The 14,818-nt window shown below is 44.3% G+C and overlaps 1 protein-coding gene across 5 annotated transcripts in view; it reads right to left on the reverse strand.

Moving 5' to 3' along the window:
• Positions 1-7,015: 7,015 nt before the first annotated feature.
• MCF2L2 (MCF.2 cell line derived transforming sequence-like 2) overlaps positions 7,016-14,818 on the reverse strand; it is a 529,158-nt gene continuing 521,355 nt past the window's right edge. For all 5 annotated transcript variants that reach the window (XM_082251878.1, XM_082251880.1, XM_082251879.1 and 2 more), the window contains one exon: positions 7,016-7,868. In XM_082251878.1, the coding sequence (XP_082108004.1) occupies positions 7,765-7,868 (104 nt within the window). In that variant the 3' untranslated portion in view covers positions 7,016-7,764. The remainder of the gene's footprint in view (positions 7,869-14,818) is intronic.

Below are 14,818 nucleotides of genomic sequence, written 5' to 3' on the forward strand. Positions count from 1 at the left end.
GCCGCATACCCTGTGACAGCGGAAACACGGATGATAGCCTGCCGCCAAGGCGGATGGAAGCCACCGGCGACCTGTATATAATTTGTATCCACCTAATGAACAAGAGGGGAAAGCCCATCCGTCTAAGGATCTCCCACAGGAAGAGCCACTCCACAGAGTCAAATGCCTTCTCTATGTCCAGAGAGGCGACAACCCTAGAGCCGCAGTTAGTATGTTGGGCCTGTAAGTTGGTATACAGTCTACGAAGGTTGATGTCAGTAGATCTGTGGGCCATGAAGCCGATCCGGTCCTGATCAACAACAGAGGGAAGCAGTGGCTGCAATCTGGCAGCAAGCGATTTTGTAAGTATCTTAAGATCATTATTAAGCAACGCAATCGGCCTGTAGGAGGCACACAATTTGGGATCTTTAGGAGACTTATGAATGAGAATAATATGTGCCTGTGCCATGGAGGGAGGTAGGGATCCTGCCGCCAATCAGTCATTAAATAGGGCAGCTAGCAAGGGAGCCAGAATATCAAGATGGGCCCTATAAAACTCAATGGGCAGCCCATCAGGGCCAGGGGCCTTGCCCCTGTGGATGGAGCGGATCACCACTCGGACCTCCTCCTCCGCTATCGGCTGGACCAGACCGGCCCTCTCCTGATCAGACAACCAACCCAGGGCAATAGGATCAAGAGGAGAGTACAGGTTCCTCGGGCAGAGGTCTGGGGGGAGAGTAGTGGTATACAAATGAGAGTAAAAAGCACGAAACTCTGAAAGTATGTCCTCCGGCGAGGTAATTGCTCCACCCGTGGGAGACGTGAGCTCAGGGACCAAGGTCAGGGGAGCTGCATGATGAGACATAGTCGCCAGTAGCTCACCATTACGATCGCCTTGCTCAAAAAGTTGCTGTTTTGATTGGTACAAGGACAGCCGCATTATCTCTGAGTGATGGAGGTGAAGGTCCCTCTTGGAGGCTTGCAGCGCCTCAAAATTGGGGGGCGAGGGGTCCCGTTCATAACAGGCGGAAGCCTTTCTAGCCGCCGCCTCCAAGGCAGAGACCTCAGCAGACTGTTGCAATTTAACCGCCTTGATGGTCGAGATATAGTGGCCCCTGGTGAATGCTTTGAATGCGTCCCACACTATCTTAGGGGAAGACGTACCGGTGTTCGCATCCCAGAACCGCAAAATCCAGGGGGTCTGAGCTGAGATATCCGGCTGGTCGATCCATTGGGCGCCCAAGCGCCACATGGAGTACATTCAGAGCGCAATTTAACCATGGGGGCTGTGATCAGACAACCCGCTGGGCAAATAAGTCACCTCTTCCACATCTGACAGTAGGTTGGGGTTGGCAAAAGCATAATCTATCCTGGATGAGGTCTTATGAGTGGTAGAGAAACAAGAGTAGACCTTCTGCGAGGGGTACTTCCACCGCCAGATCTCCTGGACCCCGGCCGCCGCTGCCCAACGGAGGAGATCACCAGAGAACACCTTGGGGGGTATAGGCCGGTCCAAATCGGGAGAGAGGATGGCATTGAAGTCCCCCAGCAGAAGCATCTTGGCAGGGATGTAAGCCGAAATTTTGTCTAAGACTGTATAAAGGACCTCAGATTTAAACAGCGGGGGGACATAGATACGAGCCACAACCTTTTTTGCCAGATAGAGAAAACCAGGATAACGTACCTGCCAAGGGGGTCAGTGTGCATGGCCTCAACCACCCCGGGCAGGGACTTGTGGATCAAAATGGTCACCCCTCTAGCATAAGTGGAATAGGATGTGTGGAATGCCCTCTGAACCCACGGCCTCTTCAAGGACTGCAGCTTGCTGCCCACCAGGTGCATTTCCTGCAGTACCAGGATGAAAGGATTATAGGCTTTAACACACTGGAAAAGGAGCGCCCGTTTAAATTTGAAGTTCAGCCCACGGACGTTCCACGAAAGCACCGAAAAAGTGTGAAGGTCACTAGGCGCCATGGTAAATAGAGCAATAAGGGCCCGCAGCAGCAGGCCGTGAACCAAATAGTAACACCTGGTGAGCAGCAATAGAGCAGAAACCCTCGCACCAAACTACATAAAAAACCAACACAGAAACACATAGCAGAACAAAACAACCCAAGCAGAAACAGCTCACCCTACCGACCCTTGGGGACCCCAAAAAACACATGGGGGTACCGGGGGTGGTCTATACCCAAAACAAAAAATAAAAAATTAGCACTAGCAGCACAACCCTAGGGCTGGCTACTGCCACCGAAAACCGGTGGTAGCAGTCACAGTCTCAAAGTGTAGGAGGGCTGATGGAGTAAAGTGCATGGGAACAGCAAAAAAAAAAAAAAAAGGAAAAAGATAGGGAAAAAAAAAACCCAACAACAGCAGGAACTGTGTCAGGTGGGGGAAGAAAAGGCACCATAGGGTCGGCTCCTGAACAGTGGGCATCCATCTAGGCAAGCTAACGTCCGGATCCAGAGAACTCATGGAGGGCAAGGAAGAGGGAGAGGACAAGGGAGGTAGGGAGAAGACAGGGTTCCACGTGAAGGAAGGCCAAGGCAAGGGACTAACCGAGCCCCACCAACAGAAGAGTGATATTTAGGTGAGGACCGGGAGCCAGCAAGTAGTACATGGGGAAAAAGAAGAAAGAGATGGCAGAAGGTAAGTCGCACATATACCTGCGGCAATTTCATCAGGGGTGGGGACGTGCCGGGGAAGCAATCAGCAGAGGGGGAACAATTAACAAGCATCTAGCCAGGCAGCCCCCTCCCCCAGATCCTCATAAAAACGGGCCCGGTCACCATCAACCACCCAGAATTTGCTGGGAAAGAGGAGACTATATTTCAGGCCTTTGTCTCGCAGTCGTTTCCTGATGTCAGTGAAGAGACGGCGTCTGCGTTTTACGTCCGGTGAATAGTCCGGGAACAGCATGATTTTGGCGTTGTCATAGCGAAGATCTTGTTTAGCGCGGGCCGCAGCCAACAAGCAGTCCCCATCCCGGTAATTGAGTAGTTTAAGAAGAAACGGCAGAGGCTGCGTGCCAGGAATCGGGGGGGGGGGGGGGGTCGGAGGGACCCTGTGCGCCCTCTCCACAACAAATGTGGGTGGCATGGCAGGCAGATTTAGGAGGGAGGTGAGGAATGCCTCTGCGAACTCCGCTGGTCTAGCGCCCTCAGCCCGTTCTGGCAGACCCAGGATCCGGATGTTGTTACGCCGGAACCAGTTTTCAGTGTCTATGGCCTGGTCTTGTAAGGCCTTGACCTGAAGCTGCATGCAACTCCCGGGAATCGGACCGGGTGGAGTCCTCCAGGTGAGAGATACAGTCCTCCGCCTCGACATCCTGGTACGGAATTTATCCAAATCATGCCGGATGAGGCTGATGTCCGTAGCCAGGTAGTCCATCTTGACAGTGAGGGTATCTTTACAAGCCTTAATAGCCTCCAGAATATCGGATGGAGATAGATTTGAGGGTCCGCATCGGTCTGCGTGCCAGCCGACATGCTGGGGAGTGGAGGCCGCGTGTCCAGGTTGGCCGCCGCGGGACCCATAGGCCGAGAAGCACTCCCGGAGATTTTGGTGAAACTGAGCTTCCCCGGGGATAATGGAGGAGCCCGCGAGGTGCCCCCTGTCCTCCTGGACCCCAGGGTGGAGGCAGAGGTGAGGTAAGGAAGAGAGATGGGTGCCGATGGATTCAGAAGGATGAGGTAAGGAGCGGAGCTCGAGCCCAGTGCGCCCGCTCAGCTTCACATCGTAGCCATGCCCCCACCTTTGGAACATTTTTAATGTTCCATCCGTATTTAGGTTGGACCATGTAGCATGTTCCAGTCTCCTGACTTCTCTCCCCTCAATCCTCCCCTCCCTGTGACAGTGGGCGTGGTTTTTATTCCAGCACCCACTATCACATTTTTTTTAAAACAGCGTGGCTGTGCAAGATTCTTTCCAAACAGCTACATCATTTATTCACAGATTTCAGTGATTGAAAAAAACAAGTACTGTCTGCCACCAAGGCAGTCTGACTTTGAGTTTCAATGGGCTGTGGGGGTGCTGATGAGCGCTCTCGTAGCCCACTGATATCAAAAAGAAGGTCCATACAGAAGTCTGGGCTGAAAGCCGTAGGGCACGTCTACAGGAACCGACATTGCATCCATCACCTGCAGATCACGGGTGCAATGCTTTCTAGGCTCGTGCAGGAAAAAGTATTAAAGGCACATTTTTGTACCTGCCAAAAATATGTGCATCTATTCTTTCTGCAAAAGTGAACGTAGCTTTTAATTTTCACTTCTGATAAACTAAATTTGGATATTTCTTTTCTTTTCTTACCACTTCTACCTCCCTTACACCTCCCATACCTGGAAAAGTCCCATGTTTCCTTCCATGTGGATTTAAAACCCCTGGTGCTATCATATCTCTAATGATGGGAGCCTTTGTAAAGGTTATTGTGGGATGATTAGGTATATGAAGCTTTAAAACAGAATCTCCTTTGAGGATTTTCCATTACTTACAAACCATCTGTGCTAACTACATACCGTATGTTGTAAACTATACCATATAATGAAAGCAAACAAAATTCTATTTTCTTTTGTAGAACTCTCATTAACTTGTCAACAATTCCTGTCTTTCTATCACGGGAAGATAGAAAGAGAAGAATAATTGAGAAATAAAGAGTATGGTTTACAACATAGGAAGTTAACACATAACCTTTTATAATATTGCTACATTCTCAAAAGAGTCCCTGTAAAGACCCTATAATGAGAGCAAACTCCATTCTATTCTTCCGTAATACTCTCCTAATTTCTTAATAGGTCTTCTCTTTTTATCAGAAGGAATTTGAGAAGATAGAAAAAAAAAAAGAAGTATTGAGAAATAGAGGGTATAGTTGACAACATGATTACAATATGTCACTAAAGGCAAAACTTTCCCCCCACTTCCTGCCCCGTAGCCAAAACAGGAAGCAACGAAATTCCAGGGTGCCATCAGAACTGATGTCCCTCTCTTCCTGTTTTGATGTGAACCCAAAAGTTAGAATTTTCTTTTACTTTTGATGATAAAGGCAAACAAGACAAATAGCGAGGGTGAATCTTCCTAGCAGGGGCACAGACAGCAATAAAAATCTAGTCCGAATAACTGGATACCACATTGCACCTGTAACTATTTGTAGACGAGAAGAGAAAAGATAGTAATTTCTGCTCTGTTTGCTGAACACAGATGCCGGGAGTCTTATCCCCAGGTGGATTTCAACCTACAGAAATGTTGATCTGATTGTTCTGGTGTTCTGTGAGTGATGCAGCAGGTGAGAACGTATGTTGATCTTGTGAACACGGCTCTAATATGATTGTAATTATTTTCGATGTTGATGATTCATTCCTGCGTTCAAGTCACTCACTTCCCAAGAAAGGAGACCTTGCCTCTAAAGTTTTAAGATGGTCCACACATTCCTGACATTTGTGACTTGAGCAGCTTTATACCCACCATCCTCAGGGATTCTCCACAGTGAAGAAAAAAACAACTGGGGAACACAAATGCAACAGGGTGATTGCTCTGTTATGGTAGGGGTATAGAGAAAGATTAAAAAAACTGGTGGGTTGTGCAACTTGCTGCTGTCTATCTGAATCAGAAATATCACTGAAATAAGGTTGGCCTCAAAATACTATGGGAGCCTAGGCATAAAATGATACCAGAAAATCACCTATCAGGAAATAAATTGTATTCAATGAAATGTAAAAATTAACCATGTTTTTAACATTCATATTTAATAAACAACAGTGACAAATGAGCATTTTTGTTTTGGGTAGATGGTAATCTGCTGGCATTGTGTAAAGATTTACTCAAGCTATGCCTTGAAGATGGCCAACCCATCTTGCTGCACATCTGTTGGCCAGGGGGGGCCCTAATGAGGTCCATAGGACTGGCACACAATACAGACAGGAGCAGCAATCACAGTATTATATCCTCTTGTGGACTAATTATTACAAATTCAGATCTTAGATAACATATAAGATAAGAGGAACACATAGTTATCAATCTTTTGATATGATCAACTACATTATCTAGAACAGTCATGGCGAACCTTGGCACCCCAGATGTTTTGAAACTACATTTCCCATGATGCTCATGTACTCTAAAGTGTGGTTGAGCATCATGGGAAGTGTAGTTCCAAAACATCTGGGGTGCCAAGGTTCGCCATCACTGATCTAGAACAATACTGGCAGTAAGTAGTAGAACTCTTCATAGCAGAAGATCTTTGGGCTTATTCATTAGATCAGTGCAGGTAGTAAAATGCAAACTGCACTAACAATAGCAACCAATCAGAATATATCTCATACTTTCTGGCTTCAGTAGAGTAAATGTGATTGAATACTATAGATTACTGCACTTTGCACCTTTTACTTTAACTCTAGTGAATACGCTTGCTTGACTCTCAGGGATCAATTTACAAAACATTAGCAGGATGAAATTCACAGGCATTTGCCCAGTTGTTGCAATAGCTGACTGTTTTTGCTTAATACATTTATTTCCTATGATCAGTGGTCACTAGATGGAGCTGACAATCATATGAAATCACTGTATTAAGCAAAATATGGTCAGATTTTGTGACAACTGGGCGAATGCTTATGATGTTAGTCTAGCAAAAGTTTTAATGAATAGACCCCTTACTGTGGTAAGTGATAGTTCTGTAGAGATACAAATTATGTGACTTTTATATTAGCAGTACTTTCTTTATCCATATAACATTGTGATTTCAAAGTGCAAATCATTCATTCAAGAGAAATGATAAAGGACAAGCACACTACTACAATGTCTTGAATTTAGCTAAGACCCAGTAAAGTTTCCTGGGAAGAGAGTAATCACTGTGCGGGTACAAAGACATAAAATAAAGAATTAGTTAAGAGCTAATACATTACACATTGAATATAGCGTGATGGTTCAACTGCCCCCGAAATGTTAATTCCTTATGAACACAAGGTTTGACCCCATTGCAAACAGTTAGGCTAGGTTCACACTTTCCTGCAGTCTGTGGGCTGGATAGCTCCTGTTCCACCCCCCCCCCCCCCCTGCAGCCAAAACACGCTGCTCCTTCGAGACGCGCAGGGCTGCTATTCATTGGCACTCCTATGCATCTCAGCTAGCAGCGCTTTTGTGGGAGCCACAGGTAAATCGCATGGTCACCTGCACCTTTTCTCTGCAGGAAACGCAGGCACAGCAGCCCATTGAAATGAACAGGCCCGAGCAAACGTGGGCTCCATAGCCAGCACAAGTGTGAACCTAGGCTTACCTAGTATGCAGTACACTGATTAAAATATGGGCAGTACCCAACCAGGGGTTAAATCTCATGCTTACAGGTGATTAATATGCCTTGTGTAGTTGAGCCCAAACTAGAACCAAGATGTCTACACCTGAAAACAGCAATCTTGTTGCACAGACTTATTTGCAAAGTGCTTCTGGAACCAGTAAAGCTTTCTTCGGTGCATTCGGCAAGTAAGAAGGATATTAAGTCAATAGGAAACAATCACAAGATGGAAAAAAGAGAGTTCTTCAGCTGCAGTGAAACCAGAAGCCGCACAGAGTCAAATGCATAGTTCATTTTCCTCTCTGATGTAGACCTAATGTAGGTCACGGTAGAAAATAACACATACAAGTATTTCATCTTCTTGGAATAGCACGCTCTGCGGATCTTCGCACTGCCTTTCCACAGGATCAACCAGAAACCATATGTGTCAGTTGGAAGATACAGGCTGGGCAACACTGACTGCACTTCTCAGCCCACAACCACTGATGACTCAAACCTGCCACTTCAGAAGTTCAACTTACTGCCTTCTGTTCTGTTACAAGACTTCTTGTGTGTTCGTTCTGCTTCTCTTTCATGGAGGCGGATGCCGCTGACATTTGGCACGTGTCACTGTAAGCTTGCGAAGGTCAAAGAAAACTCGATTATTATTTGAAATTGGCAATGGTTCTGCATATTGTCATTTGTTTTAAAGCATATTTCTTTATCATACATCACAGGACACAGAGCAGCCATATTCATTACTATCTGCTATATGGGTTATACTCCACCTATAGGTGACGCGGGGGCGCGCAGAGCAGCGATCGGGGACGAGGCTCGTCCCTCGGACAGAGTCGATCCCCGATCTAGGTAAAGAGCCAATGAAATTGGCTCTTTACCACGTGACCGGCTGTGTCCAATCACAGCCGGTCACAAATGTCAACAGAGAACACGGTAACTAGCTGTCACCATGTTCTCCTCCTCACACACTGATCCTGTGTGAGGAGGAGATTGTGGTAACAGCTAGTTACCAATTACAGTGCTCCCCAAACACACTGATTGCCCCCCCCCAATAAAGAGCACCTGTCACTAGCCCATCAAAGTACCCGAGTACCTGTCACCAGCCCATCAGGCCATCAGGTACTCAGATGACAGGTACTCGGGTACTCTGATGGGCTGGTGACAGGTATTCGGGTACTCTGATGACAGGTACTCGGGTACTCTGATGACGGGTACTCGGGTACTCTGATGATGGGTACTCGGGTACTCTGATGACAGGTACTCGGGTACTCTGATGACGGGTACTCGGGTACTCTGATGACAGGTACTCAGGTACTCTGATGACAGGTACTCGGGTACTCTGATTACAGGTACTCGGGTACTCTGATGACAGGTACTCGGGTACTCTGATGACAGGTACTCGGGTACTTTGAGTAACTGTCAACGGAGTACCCGTCATCAGAGTACCTGAGTACCTGTCACCTACCCATCAGAGTACCTGAGTACCTTCCACCTGCTCATCAGAGTACCTGACGCCTGAAGTACCCGAGTACTTGCCGCCTGCTCATCAGTACCCATCACTACTCATCAGTACTCATCAGTACCTATCACGTATCAGTACTGATCATCAGTACCAATCAGTACAGTATCACCTATCAGTATCAGTACTACTCATCAGTACCTATCACCTGCCTGTCACCTGCCCATCAGAGTACCTGAGTACCTGTCACCTGCCTATCGGAGTACCCGAGTACCTGCCACCTGCTCATCAGTACCAGAGTACCTGTCACATGCCCAACAAAGTACCCGAGTACCTGTCACCCTTCATACAGCCACCATGTCCAAGTCCAAAAAGGTTTATATACGTCCTCCGTTTAAACCTAAATACCGGTGTTATGGCAGCAGATAGCTGCCATAACCCTGGTATTTTTTTAAACGGTGGACGGTTGGGTTTCTGATAAGGGTGGTCCCAGCGGCGGATTCGCCGTGGGATCACCCTTCCGGGATGGCGGAAGAGGCGCCCCCCCCCCTCCCGCCGCGTTCCGGTCCTTTTCCCCGCTTACCAGACCCGCCGGCAGCGGGGAAAACGATCCGGTCCCAGATCCTCACAGACAGGATGTCGAGTGAGGGAAAGCTTGCCCTCACTTGACTCTATGGTCTTGGAGGACCGGAGCTACGTAAAATGTTGTTGCCTAGCAACCGGTTTAAAGGTCCTTTTTTTTTTTTTTCATTTTATATAATAATTTTTTTTTTTTTCTATCTTTTAGTGTACTTGTGAGATCTGAGGACTTTTTGACCCCAGATCTCACAAAAAAGAGGTCCTGTCGTGCCTATTTCTATTACGAGGAATGTTTACATTCCTTTTAATAGAAATAAAAATGATCAATTTTTTTTTTTAAACGGTGTAAAAATAAAAAATAATAAATAAAATAAATAGTAAAAAAAAAAAATGAAAGCGCCCTGTCCCCGTGAGCTCGCGCGCAGAAGCGAACGCATACAGAAACCCCGCCCACATATGTAAACGGTGTTCAAACCACACATGTGAGGTATCACCGCGATCGTTAGAGCAAGGGGAATAATTTGAGCCCTAGACCTCCTCTGTAACTCAAAGATGGCAACCTGTAGAAATTTTTAAATTGTCGCCTATGGGGATTTTTAAGTACCAAGGTTTGTCGCCATTCCGTGAGCGTGCGCAATTTTGAAACATGACATGTTGGGTATCTATTTACTCGGCGTAACATTATCTTTCACATTATGGAAAATTGGGCTAACTTTACTGGTTTCTTATTTTTTAATTAAAAAAAGTGAATTTTTTCTAAAAAAATTGCGTTTGGAAGACCACTGCGCAAATACGGTGTGATAAAAAATATTGCAATAATCTCCATTTTATTCTCTAGGGTCTCTGCTAAAAAAAAAAAATATATAATGTTTGGGGGTTCTAAGCGGTTTTCTAGCAAAACAACTGATTTTAGCTTGTAAACACCAAATGTCAAAAATAGGCCTAGGCAAGTGGCTAGGATGCATGATGATGCTCCTTGGATGTTAGGCCCCTCTATATGGCTAGGCTGTGAAAAAGTCTCACACATGTGGTATTGCCATACTCAGGAGGAGTGGCAGAATGTATTTTGGGGTGTAATTTTTGCTATTTACATGCTATGTGTTAGAAATATCCTATAAATTGACAACTTTGTGTACAAAAAAAAGGTTTTCATTTGTTTCCCACATTTTCCAAAAACTTGTGGAAAAAAATGACACGTTCAAACAACCCATAATGCCTCATAGAATATACGTTGGAGTGTTTGCTTTCCAAAATGGGGTCATTTTGTGGACTTTTCCATTGTATTGGTGCTCTAGGGCCTTGAAAAGTGTGATAGGTAGTAAGAAAGTTTTATGTGTATTTATGCTCCTAGAACGCCTGAAGGTGCTTCTTGGACGTGGAGTCTCTTTTTGTGGCCAGGCTGTGTAAAAGTCTCACACATGTGGTATCGCCATACTCGGAAGGAGTAGCAGAATGTATTTTTGGGTGTAATTTTTGCTGTGTACATGCTATGTGTTAGAAATAGCTTATAAATTGACAACTTTGTGGGAAAAAAAAGAAAAAAAAATTTTTCCTTCATTTTCCCAAGAATTGTGGGAAAAAATTACAACTTCAAAAAACCCACCATGCCTCTTACTAAATACCTTGGACTGTCTACTTTACAAAAAGGGGTCATTTGGGCGGTATTTGTACTGTCCTGACATTTCAGGGCCTCAAGAAAGGAGATAGGCAGTCAGTACATCTGGTGTGATCAATTTTCAGTAATTGGTACCATAGCTTCTAGACTCAATAACTTTCACACAGACTAAATAATATACACCAATTTGGGTTAATTTTACCAGAGACATGTAGCAGTATACATTTTGGCCCAAATGTATGAAGAAAAATTAATTTTTTGCAAAATTTTATAATTGAAACTAAAAAAAAGTGGTTTTTTTTCAAAATTTTTGCTCTTTTTTTGCATATATCACGAAAAAAAAAACCCCAGTTGTGATCAAATACCACCAAAAGAAAGCTCTATTTGTGTGAAAAAAATGATAAAAATTTTGTTTGGTTACAGTGTAGCATGACTGAGCAATTGTCATTCAAAGTGTGAGAGTGCTGAAAGCTGAAAATTGGTCTGGGCAGGAAGGGTGTCTAACTGCTCTGTATGGAAGTGGTTAAAAACAATGGTAAAAGAGGGAAATCTGAACTTTTAAGGTGTTGAACTCTGCCGTCAGGTACTGATAAATCACAACTATATAAAATGTAATAATTTTATTAAATGCAAGTTAAAAAACCTCCAATCAATGGAGATATTGGACATGGAATATAAGAACAATACATAGCATAAAATCATATTGAATAAATTAAATAACCCTTAAAAGACCCCCCACAGGGGAATTGAAAAGGGGGAGCTTAGAGGTACCGCCCCAATGACCATCAGACAAGGAAAGCCAGATAGCCAAACTCAAGGGACAGGACTCCATCCAATGCATTTCGCCTTATGGCTTCTTCAGGGCTGTTTGCATACGGGCTTCAAATGGGTTACTACAAATATAAGAAAAGAACATCGTCAGCTAATTTCTAACATATATATTTCACATACCAAATGGTATTTGATGTAGCAATATAATACACAAGAAAGACTTACAAATGCGTAAATAATATTGCAATCAGCCATAGAGAGATCAGTGAGGATCACAATGCAGGTAAAGGGGACATCTGCAGCCAGATCAGATGACCGGGACAAATGGAAGTCCCAGGACATGGAGGAATGAAGGGCCAACTCCCAGATGCCCAAAAACAAGATGGAAGACAAAGAGGAAAATATACAAACTTTTTTCCTTAAGTGGAAATCATCAGTCTTCAATTGCTGAAATCAGGGAAAATAATAAGGGTTACCAACCCAATGTTCCCATATAATATCATATAATATCCAAACTCATACTATTTGACCTCATCATAAGTGACATACCTAATCTCTGAATCAGATACACATAAGAAAAAGACCCCTTAGGGCTAAGGCATCAGTTGCTAGGGGAAGGGGGGGGGGGCTGGAGGGGTTCAAGTCCAGACAGGTGTACCTATTGCATATACCTGTATTTACACACAAAGGAAGAGTCACTCCAATTAGGAGTAGCTATTTAAGCAAATAAAAATGAGTAAAATATAGATTGCCATGAGTAAATTACCTTGATGTAATAGTAATGATGCACCCCAAAGGAAAGGAAGGAAGGGAAAAAAACGAGTGTCGTGCTGGCACTAATCCTCAGATGTAAGCTGACCATGGTTTATTCCCCGGGGATCCTTTAAAAAGGATCCCTTGGCACCAAAACATCATGTCGCTCCACGCCCTCCAAGAATCACCACTCTCTGCGCCCTTCTGCCGCAGAACGGTGACTGGAAAGTCTCCCCACCCCACCTGTCACCAATCCACCGCAGAAAGGTGAAGGATAAGGGCGGAAGTAATAGGGAGGCAGAGTAACCTAAACAAACCTAAAACAGAGGGGAAAGGCGGCATCCATGAGAATAGAAAGAGTGCTCCGAAGGCAAATAATCAAACGTAGGATAATCGCTAAAGAAAAAAAGAGATACAAAAACACTAATGGGCAAAAACACAAGAAACAATAGAAGGCGCAATCTTGTGGACAAACAGAAGAAGGCACCTAAAACTATATTATTAAAATGCTGGCAACACCGAAATCAGCATTTCAAGTGTTTATGCAAAAAATATCAAAATATAAAAGAACCTAACTAATAATACTGTAAAAAGGACTGACTATCAGTACAATATATATATATATATATATATATATACAGTATATATATATATATATATATTTTTTTTTTTTTGTACCGATAGCCAGTCCTTTTTACAGTATTATAAGTTACGTTCTGTTATATTTTGATATTTTTTACATAAACACTTGAAATGCTGATTTCAGTGTTGCCAGCATTTGAGTGATATATATTTTGAAGCGCCTTCTTCTGTTTGTCCACAAAATTGCGACCTCTGTTGATGCTTGTTTTTTTCTGCCCATTATTGTTTTTGTATCTCTTTTTTTCTTTAGTAATTATCCTTCATTTGATCCTTTGCCTTCCGAGCACTATTTCTATTCCAGTGGTGCCGCCTTCTCCCTCTGTTTTGGGTTTGTGGTAAGACGGTTTGCTTACACTGTCTCCCTATTACTTCTGCCCTTCTCCTTCACCTTTCTGGGGTGGATTGGTGATGGGTGTCGTGGGGGGCAGAAACCGCCCATCCCGCCATTATCGCGCATGCGTGGCTTGCGGTGCATGCACAATAGCACTTTCCAGTCACTGTCCTGCGGCTGAAGCGTGCAGAGGGCGATGACCCTTGGAGGGCGTGGAGTGGCGGGATGTTTTGGTGCCAAGAGATCCTTTTTAAAGAATCCCAGGGGAATAAACCATGGTCAGCTTACATCTGAGGATTAGTGCCAGCACGGCATTCGTTATTTTCCCTTCCTTTCTTTCCTTTGGGGTGGATCATTACTATTACATCAAGGTAATGTTCTCATGGCAATCTATACTTTACTTATTTAAATAGCTACTCCTAATTGGAGTGACTCTTTGCTGGTGTGTTAGGTACACTCGTTAGGACTTGAACACCTCCGCTGACAACTGATGCCTTAGCCCTGAGGGATCTTTCTGTTATCTGTATCTGATTCAAAGATTTGGTATGTCGCATAGGATGAGGTCAAATAGTATGAGTTTGGATATTCCTCTGTGTCCTGGGACTTCCATCTGTCCTGGTCATCTGATCTGGCTGCAGATGTCTCCTTTACCTGCATTGTGATCCTCACTGATCTCTCTACGGCTGATTGCAATATTATTTATGCATTTGTAAGTTTTTCTTGTGTATTATATTGCTACATAAAATTCTATTTGGTATGTGAAATATATATGTTAGAAAATAGCTGACAATGTTCTTTTCCTATATTTGTATTTGAAGCCCATATGCAAACACCTCTGAAGAAGCCATAAGGCGAAACGCGTCAGCTGGAGTCCCATCACTTGAGTTTGGCTATTTGGCTTTCCTTGTCTGATGGTCATTGGGGCGGTACCTCGTTTTATATAGTTGTGATTTATTAGTACCTGACGGGGGAGTTCAACAACCTTAAAAGTCCAGATTTCTCTCTTTTACCATTGTTTTTTGACTACTGTTTGGGATATGGTATTGAAAGGATTGGCTCTAGCATTTTCTTGTTCTTTTAAGGTTTCCAACACTCAGACTCCCAGTACTTCTAATCTGAGGCAATTTCAACGGCCCCAGCCATCTGTATCTAGAACCAACCCTTCAGGTCAAGGGCAGAAGAAACCATGGGCTCAAAGACCTACCAAGTCTAGCTCTAAATCTACCTTATGAAAGGGCGCTCCCACTCAGTCGAGGGTGGGGGGGGGGGAGGCTGCTATGATTCTCGGAGGTCTGGGTGGAAATAATTCAGGACAGCTGGGTTATTTCCACTATCTCGCAGGGGTACAAACTAGAATTTCAGGTGTTTCCGTTGAAGATCTCTTTTTCTGGCTCTGGACCATTTAAGGTCTCAAAAAAC

This window comes from Pelophylax lessonae, assembly GCF_965119305.1.
Source record: "Pelophylax lessonae genome assembly, chromosome: 3".
Taxonomy (NCBI): domain Eukaryota; kingdom Metazoa; phylum Chordata; class Amphibia; order Anura; family Ranidae; genus Pelophylax; species Pelophylax lessonae.